The sequence below is a fragment of the Colossoma macropomum genome, unplaced genomic scaffold, assembly GCF_904425465.1.
Source record: "Colossoma macropomum unplaced genomic scaffold, Colossoma_macropomum, whole genome shotgun sequence".
NCBI classification, from domain to species: domain Eukaryota; kingdom Metazoa; phylum Chordata; class Actinopteri; order Characiformes; family Serrasalmidae; genus Colossoma; species Colossoma macropomum.
Window position 1 is genome coordinate 23612731 of NW_023494787.1, and position 9718 is coordinate 23622448.

The 9718-nt window shown below is 39.7% G+C and overlaps 1 protein-coding gene across 2 annotated transcripts; it reads left to right on the plus strand.

Moving 5' to 3' along the window:
- Nucleotides 1-2802: 2802 nt before the first annotated feature.
- sesn2 (sestrin 2) lies at nucleotides 2803-8998 on the plus strand. 2 transcript variants are annotated; one of them, XM_036566568.1, is made up of 10 exons: nucleotides 2803-2933; nucleotides 3342-3410; nucleotides 3821-4009; nucleotides 4109-4291; nucleotides 4743-4967; nucleotides 5536-5677; nucleotides 5780-5892; nucleotides 6802-6992; nucleotides 7636-7780; nucleotides 8086-8998. In XM_036566568.1, the coding sequence occupies exons 1-10, from the start codon at nucleotides 2928-2930 to the stop codon at nucleotides 8170-8172; spliced, it is 1350 nt and encodes a 449-aa protein (XP_036422461.1). In that variant the 5' UTR covers nucleotides 2803-2927; the 3' UTR covers nucleotides 8173-8998. The 2 variants fall into 2 exon arrangements, with proteins under 2 accessions (XP_036422461.1, XP_036422462.1); XM_036566569.1 differs by lacking the exon at nucleotides 3342-3410 and having other exon boundaries at nucleotides 8086-8172.
- Nucleotides 8999-9718: the final 720 nt, after the last annotated feature.

Here is a 9718-nt window from a genome sequence, read left to right on the forward strand (position 1 = left end):
CATAAACACACACACACTCACACTCACATTCACACAGACATAGACATGGACCCACACACACAAACACTAAACAAGCATTTAAAGACCAACCTGCTTGTTATAATTCAATAAAAATCTGTCTTGTGTCTGTATTTTTCTTCATGTGTTTGTATTTGTCAAGTGAATTTAAGCTTGTTTAATAGACTAAACGATAGAATGTTAAAATGGCCTGTTTATGACTTCATCGTGTGGTAGAGTTATATTGACTTATAGTGATTCATTTCCATGATTCAGTGATTGGTAGATTATTATACCAGACTGCACAGAAATGCCACATTTGTCAGCCAGTCTGAACAGCTGGTCTGTCAGAATACTCAAAGTGTTTTCCTCACATTTATAATGATCGACAAGGCATTAAACTGGAAACATTAATCTGCTATGTGCTGAAACCCATCAGAACAAATGTTCCTAAAAACAGTCAGAATACTCACAGACCATGCTAAAAAATAAAACACATTGAGCTTTTCGCTTGCATAGAAAGATGTGGGCACACCGATAACTAACTGCACAGGCAGAAGAATATGATTAGGACCCCCAGGTGTAGAAGGTTGAATGTAGTTTACAGCATGCTCTGTGTTTGTGGTTGTGTGTTACATAACTTGGTTGGGGTGTTGGTTTGGGGGCACTTGTGCAATCAAGTTACAAGCAAAGTCTTGTCCACGAAACGAGCACTGAACAAGGTGACATAGGGGCCTAGACGACTGCCACTGGCTCCTTACTGTAAACCTGTACTAGGTCAGGTTATGGATTTAGGCCCATAAAAAGGACACTTTTAAAAATACATCTAATAATAATCCAATAATAATTAGACTTTTTTTACAGGGCCATACTGGACCATACCAGTCCCTATATTTATTTAACAAATAGTTTTTTTGGCATTCTGACCACTTCACTAAAATGTGGTGATTATTGCTGTAGTCCATTCAGAGTTCTGCTCAATTCATTTTTAATGGAGGCACTGAGATTATTATTATTTATTTTTATCCAGACATCAAGAAGCATTAGCTAAAGTAGTTTAGCTATCCATATGTTTTTAAAGGATGACTAATTTAATCTCCCAGATTAAGCTAAATATCCGATGCTACACTATTTTCCCATTTGACCACAACTCTTCATTCAGTCAAACAAACATTTCTCCTTTGCATCTTTTTCCTCTGTCAGTCCAGGCCACTGTATATTGGTTACAGACAACTTGATCTCAGACTCTAGGAATGGGTGGATAGATACTGAATAATCCAGTTATATTTTCTATAATAAGAACCTTGTGATTTGAAGTGTGGGCCACTGTCTATGGTACTCACTGACCAACAAAACTTTATTGCTATCAGAAAACCTTTTATCTCCAAAATGGTGACTTTATAGGAGAAGGAAAAAACATCTTTACCTTGCCTCACAGCAGGAAGGGCCTGGGTTCAATTCCCTGGCTGGGTGACTGGGGTCCTTTCTGTGTGGAGTCTGCATGTTCTCTCTGTGTTTGCGTAGGTTTCCTCTCACAGTACAAAGACATGCAGTCAGGCAAATTGGAGATGCTAAATTGCGCCTAGGTGTGAGTGTGTGTGTGAATGCACATGTCTGTGTGTCTGCCCTGCGATGGACTGGCGACCTGTCCAGGGTGTTTCCTGCTTTCTGCCCAGTGACTGCTGGGATATGCTCCTGCACCCCCGCGACCCAGGAGGATAAGTCGTTCGGATAGTGTGTGTGTGTGTATTTCTGAACCGTTTCTGTTGGTCTGTTCATCATTCGTTTGAACACAAGGCAATAATCCGATCATTATCGGATTTCTGCAGTTATCTGATTATTCCGGTGATCATGTATGGTATACTTCAATTTCTTAGATCAAATTGAGGCCCTGAAATCCAATTAAGAAATCTGATAGAGAGCTGGATTTTAGCTGAGTAATCAGGTTTTTCAGTGCATGTATATTCTTACTCAGATTTCTTTCATTTTTCTCAGTTCGCACATATGTGAAAAGGGACCACAGTACCAGGAACAGCAAGTAGCATTTAACACGGCACCCATGAGATAGCAACTTTACTTTTGGGGCGAAGCTGAAACCAGCTACATGCTTGACGAAATGAAGAATTTAAATATGCTTAGTTGTCTAGATGATGTATATTCATACTTTCTGCTATATGCATACTTTATGACTCAGTGTTTTAAAACAAACAAGCATGGAGATTTATATTCACGTCACATCTTATTCTGTGTGTTTATTGGCGCATTGTAAAGCGGAAATACGATTTTTCCCATTTGATCAAGTTCATGCAAAGGCGTTGAACGGATTACTGACAAAATTAGATTTTACACAGTTATTGGATAAATAAGTGCACATAAACTCACACAATGTTTGTGAGGTTCAGTGGGTTAACTTTGATAGCTAACTTTGCTAACATCTCTGATAAACATCAGCTAGCTTAGCAAGGTAGCAAGAGCACTCCTCTCACTGAATACAAAGTCATATTGAGTGCCAGCTCATGTTGTGGCCGTTCATTTAATACCAGTACACTTTAAAATATGATTTATTTCATTCCAGAAAGCAAAAGTAATTCACCTTTTTACGGTTGCAAGAATACCTGCGCACAAAAATACCGGTATCGGGATTCTAGCCTTGGTATTGTCGGTTATCGCTGAGGTCAGTGGTATCGCGGCTCTCCGCTGGTTCTTGCTGCTCGGTTGCGTCACGCTGCAGGCTGAAGTGATGCAACAGCCGCGCGCTGTGAAATCAAGGAGCCCCGCCCACTCCGCGCGCACTTCCTGTTTTCAGCGGCGACAGTCCAGAGCCGATCCAAGCCGAGTTAACGAAGAGAGCGAACTGCTGGACACACCGGGACCACCTCAGAGCGCTTCCTCACCGTTTATCGTGTTCTTACAGCACACGGTCTCGTCTGATGAAGGTGAGGTTCACTGTCTCTGCTCGTCCGGGTTTACTGTCTCGGCGTTTTAGGACGGTTTAACAGTAACGGTAGCTCAGCGCTGAGGCGAAGGGAGGCAGCAGCAGCTGAGTCTGTGCGCAGTTGGAGCTGTCGGTGGAGATATTGTTGTGTTTTGCAACACCTGCCTTTATTTACAGTAACTTTGATTACAGTAAAGTGTAATGTTTACGGCATAACTGTCAGCGAAGTTAAAGGGTGCTTAGAGACCAAACGCTGTGCTGAAGTTGAATTTGAATGAATTTGCTCGTACAGTTTCTGAAAAAAGCTAACCTAGCTTAGGTTGGCACTAAAAGCCGTTCGACTGTATGGAAATAACCAGCACTGATCTCTCCCTCCCTTTCTCCCACTCTCTCCCTCCCTTTCTCCCAGGAGGAGAGTGCTGTTGAGATCCCTCAGCCTTTGTCCTCAGGGCCCAGTGCCTTCATACCAGTTGAAGTGGTGTGTATCAACAGTAAAGACAGTCCTGTTAATCCCTTAATGGTGACTCTCCATTACATTTCTTAGAGTGGTTGTGGAGTGCACCTGCCAGCGTGGTTTTCAGTATCTTGCCTTTTTTGTCCCTATATTGCTGGATATGTTGGACAACATGCAGAGCAGTTAAACTGCAGATGTTTGCTTGAATGGTTTATTTAAAACAAACTGAATTTTGGGTAGCAAATGTATCTATGAGAAGTGCACGTTTGTTTAAAAGTGTATTTCACTTCACTTTGTGAAGTACATTATTCATATCGTTATTTATTATTGTTGTTGTGTTTGTTGTTGCTGAAAAGTTGTAAACATAACGATTATAGCTTTCTGGGCTTAGGTTTTTTAAACTTGAAATCAGTGTCTCTTTATACCTCTGTCAGATTTTGGATGAAGGAGTCAAACAAGAGGTGATGACAGACTCCCTGTTGTCAGTCAGTCATGCTGATCATCTTGTCGCGGTAATGCGGCTGCATCCTGACTACCTGAGCTGTTTCTTGCGCACCCAGAATGCTTTGCTGCAGCCAGATGGCCCCTTGCCGCTGTCATGGAGACACTACATTATCATCATGGTGAGAGAAGATGCCACGCTTGACATTCTCCTGATTGACTGCATATCTGTGAGTGAGTTTCTGCTTAATAGCAACATTGCCTTCTGTATGTCTACGCAGGCATCTGCACGGCATCAGTGTTCTTACCTGGTGCAGCTGCACAGCTCTGCGTTTCTCTTGGCTGGTGGTGATGTCTCATGGCTGAGAGGTCTTCACTGTGCCCCACCTAAAATCCAACGCCTACAGACACTCAACAAACTGCTAGCTCACAGACCATGGCTTATCACCCAGGAACACATACAGGTAATGTATTTCCATATTGATTCCTCTCAGTATACAGAATATGAACAACATGTGATCTTCTAATGTCTGACTTTGTATCTAGATTTATTTGTTTATATTGAACAACTGTGCAGCAACTCGCACATAAACACTTGATAAAAACTGCCAAGCATAGGGGCATACTAGTGTATTTAATACCACTCATTTACTGAAATGAAATATTATGGTTATTGTAATGTCAATATCTTCTTATTTTCTGATAAGTTATTTATTTGTTCATGTATAAAAGTACAAATAAGATGCATTGTAGTGTAAAGCAGCTCACAGAATTGTGCTGATCTAAAAGTATCACCTAAAAAAAAGTGAAAGTCCTGACACATCTTGTCAGTAATTACAGATCGTGTAATCTACTTTGCCGTGTTTTGGTGAACACCAGGTTTTCACCCCTTGTCTTCGCCCTTTGTACACTCAGGAGCTAGTGAGTCCAGGTGCAGAGCCCCGTTGGTCATTAGCGGAGTTGATTCAAGCTGTAGTCCTCATGAGCCATGCCCACTCTCTAACATCATTCATCTGGGGCTGTGGCATTCACCCAGAGCCTGATTGCTCAGCGGAGGAGCACCTCCCTCCAGCTTCCCCTGCAGGACCCCTCTCCCAGTCACCTCCCCCTCAACGGGACGATACTACCAATCAGCAGGAGGTACAGTATTTAGACTGTGATAGATAGAGTTATTATTTAAAAGTGTAAAAACGTATGATGATGCATCTGTCTGAAGGTGGATTCAGTTGTATTAATTGTTGTTATAACCGATTATAATAATATTCAATGAAGTGTGCAGTTTTTTGGTAATAAAATATGCAGGCTGTTTTCAAATGTAAAAAAAATTGATTTGAAAAAAAAATTATTTGAAAAAAGATTTCCTAAATCCTGAACTCCAGTCTATCACTGGCATGGGTCTGCTCGGTCTGCTCTAGCAGTTTGAGTGGGAAAATATGTGATTATCTTCACATCAGATCAGAAATTTAGAAATATGTGTAAGTAGCTTCTCTGTCCACCTTTGTTAACATTCAGTGAATTTTTAGAAAGAATTCTGAAATGTATTCAAAATAATCAACACAAACTGTGGTTTTGAGATTTTAAAATACTTAGTCGTTTCCTTAAGAATCGTAATTGAATTAGATTGTTTGATAATCACAAGCTTGACATCCCTACACCATATTCAGATTTTTATATGAATTATTTATGTTTGTGTGTCTGTCTCTCACAGTGGACTGAGGCTGTCAATGAAGTACAGCTCTTGATGGAGAAGATGATGATAGTTCAGCAGCAAGAAGAAGAGTTCACTCCAGAGGAGCTGGTTACTCGTTTTGAGCGAGAAAGGACAGAAAGTTTACTGGAACCAGCAGAAGGTACTACTATTAATAGGTTGTTTGTGTACTACACACATACGTACACATAGACACCTCTAAACACACATCATGTACTCAAACCTTTCTCTTTCTACCCCGCAGTGGTGCGCTCAGCCCTCCCTGATTCTGTCTCTCGGTTTGTTCGGGATCCAGATTTCATTTATCAGGACTTCAGTCCAAGAGGAGAGCAGTCCCCACCAACTTTGAGAGCTCAGGTGCAGTACACACAAAGTTGTCAGTTGTCAACTGTCAATTTCTTAAACAGCATGAATTCCTCAGTAATATAAATATTGGAGCACTACGGGCTGCCAGAAGTCTTGGTATTTTTCTTGGCACCAGTTTTCTTCCTAGAAATCATTTTATCTCAGTAATTAAAATTAGGTATGGATGCATTGTATATTTTTAGCATGAAGCTGTTTTGTGTTCAAATTCACTAATTCAGCTTTATATGGAAGGATTTTCCCTTGTAACAGAGATGTTTATTCTTTACAATATAAAATGACTCTTGGTGCTTCATCAGTGGGATATTTGCTGATTCCTAGTGATGGTCCTACAGAATTGTTCTTACCGTTTGAGCAAAATACTCTGATCTGATTTGAAGTTCCTCGTGTCACACTGGCTAATCATATGGGAAATGTTTATATATGTGGTTCTAGCTGTCAGCTTGTTTGAAAGGGCAATGCATTCTATTTGGCTCTTAGACATTTCTTAATTTATTTATTACAAGTAATATATATATATATATATATATATATATATATATATATATATATACTGTGGGAGAGCATGCTGTTTTAGATATTCTTAATATGTTTACACCTGAACAACACACGTGTAATCAGTGTTATTTTATCCAGAGGCAGCAGAAGTGCAAGTCCGAGTATGTGTGTTTTGAGCCAGTTTCGACAGCTCTGCCTCAAGTTTAAAGTTCAAAATAATTGGAGTGCTCAAGATTGTCTTGGTTACCTCAGCCGTCGCTACTGCTACCGATAAATACAGGATAATTGGTTGAACAGTATATCAGTCACATCGTAACACACAAGCACACGCGAAGGATACTGTATGTCTGCTGAATGTTCCACCCCAGACGTTGCAGTGATGTGTGTAAATTTATTTGTGTGTAGGACTACTCATGGGAGGACCATGGTTTCTCTCTGATGAACAGGCTGTATGGGGAAATGGCTCAGTTACTGGATGAGAAGTTTCAGGTGGTGTGTGCTCTGACATATCACACCATGGCCATGCACACACATGTGGACACCTCTACACTCCGCAAAGCACTCTGGAATTACATACACTGCATCTATGGAATCAGGTCAGTCAGATATTAATGCTATTGCAACGGTTATATGATCTTAAACCTATGAGAACTTTTCTAATTAGAGACAATACAGGGAATGTAACAGGAACAAAATCAAAAAACTTTAGCTATTTTAAAATGTGGTTAACTGGTTAAAACATTTTAATTTCATCCATTTCATTTAGTTTATTTTGTTTTCATAGAAATCATTTCATTAGAAATTAAACAGTTTTTGTTACAAACAGAAATAACATTTTTCTGTTACTGCTGCAGCATTCCACCCCAGTTGATAACTGATCACAACAAAATTAAAAAATTGTTAGTAACATGACACTGAAAATGTTAGGCCTACATTAATAAAACAACACAAATCAATCACTAAAAAATGCATGTAATAAAAGGTTAATCAGAGCAAAAATATAACTGATTATTAATCAATAAGCTAACCACATTTTGGAAGTTGAAAGTGATTTTGTTTTCAATTGCATTCTGTGAAAAATATTGTTTATTTTTATATTTGTTCCCTCTTAACTATTCCCTGTTCTCTGTGCACATCTGCTCAACAGAAGATTGCCTTTTAGGATTAGAAGTTAAATCTGATAAAACTTTTTTTTTTTTTCATAAGCTGAAAATGAAAACACTTATGTTTTTTGTGTAGGTATGATGACTATGACTATGGTGAGGTCAACCAGTTATTAGAACGTAGCCTGAAGGTGTTTGTAAAGACTGCTGCCTGCCATCCGGAGAAGACCACTCTTAGAATGTACTCCTGTTTCTGGAGGCAGTTCCGCCATTCAGAAAAGGTATGTAATGGGGAAAGTGTATGCAAGGTTTTAATTAATGTTGTTTTTGTCTCAGTAACCAGATTTCTATCGATGTAGTTTTATGTGTTTTTGGTATATCCAGTGCAAAAGACGAATGCAAATATGGAATAAAATTGTTTAACTTTGCATAGAGGTTTGTATGCTTGCTTTTGTGTGCACTTGTGTTTAAAGGTGGGATCTCTCTGTCTCTCTCTCCCTCTCTCCCTCTCTCTCTCTCTCTCTCTCTTTCTCTCTCTCTCTCTCTCTCTCTCTCTCTTTCCCTCTATAAATATATATGTATATAGGTCCATGTGAACCTGCTACTGATGGAGGCAAGACTGCAAGCAGCTTTGCTTTATGCACTCAGAGCCATCACCCGCTACATGACCTAACACATACATGTACACACACACACACACACACAAAACACCCTGCTCTGTAAGCAATAAAATGGTGGGTAAAGATTAAAGACACTATGACATTACAGACACTACTAGAACCCCCAGTTTAGTCACTTCACCCACACATTAACACTCCTGTAATAAAAGCACATACTACTCCTGTAAGCATTAGAATGGTGGGTGAAGTGATTATAAAACACTACCACAACCCCATTCTAGTCTCATATACACATGTGCGAGTTGTGATCTTTAGTTTCTTTAATTATTTTTTTTTTTTTTGGTGTGCTGGTTGTTCAGCTGCTGCTTGGTCATGGTTGAGATTGGGAGGCAAAGCTGATTTTCTGTGTAAAACCTAATCTTCTCCCAGTGACCTTTTGCTTATCATACTGTGAATGTGTATCTTCTTTTGTGCAGTATTCTCCGCACTATCTCTGTGCGTGTGCACGTGAGCTGATGAATGTATAGCTGAGAGAGGTCTTTAGCACTCTGTCTTCACGCTGCCTCTGACTTCTATGGCAGTGGTTTCAAATCCAGTCCTCTGGGAACCCTGGGTCGTCCAGATTTCCGCTCTGGCTCAGCTCCCAGCACACCTGTACCATGAATCCAGTGTTATGTCTCCTTGGTTGAGGTACACTGGATGTTGGGAGTAAAATCGTGGCACATGTTTGTCTCTGAGGACTGGATTGGGTAAACACTGGCTTGTGGTACTTGCTGTTCTCCAGCTGGCCAGCTTGTGGGGGGAAAGAAAGCACATTTTGTTTGTGTTTTGGTGGAACGTCTTAATTGTATTTTTATGTCAAATAAAGTATATTTTTTACATTGTGTGATGTTTTAATTATGCATGTAGTTTTGAAACTGTAGAGAGGGCAAACAGTTTAGCAAAGGACAAAATACATTTATCATTACTTCCTGAATGAAAGTGCATTCAGTTCATTAGAAACACCTACCTTTCAGAAAACGCTTACTGGTACAGTTAAAGTACAGTTTGTGTTAGTCGTTCACAAGTCCGTCATTATTTTCTGACCACAGAAATGCTGGTGGCAGACTTTTGACCCCAAAACTGCTGTGTTTAATTAACTCATACCAATATCTCACACAATGCTATATTAATGTCACTGTGCTAAGAATACTTGACCACCAAAATACTATCTGATCAATGGTGGTCTTGTGGGCAGAAACTGACCAGTGGAGGATGGGGCAGAGAGTGGCTGATGAATTGTGAATGACAACAGATGAGCCACAGTTTTGTACACTTGGATAGACAGATGAACCTTATAACGTGGCCAGCAAGTGGACATACAAATTAGATGGTTCTACTGAACTGAATATAAATAAAAATACTTATATAAATATAAATATATATATACTATATAAATATATATAGTAAATATATTTACATAACTACCCAAGTATGAAAAATTATACATACATACATCATCTAAACCACTTATCCTTCCGGGTCGCTGGAGCCTATCCCAGCTGTCATTGGGCAGAAGGCAGGAACACCCTAGACAGGTCGCCAGTCCATCGCAGGGCA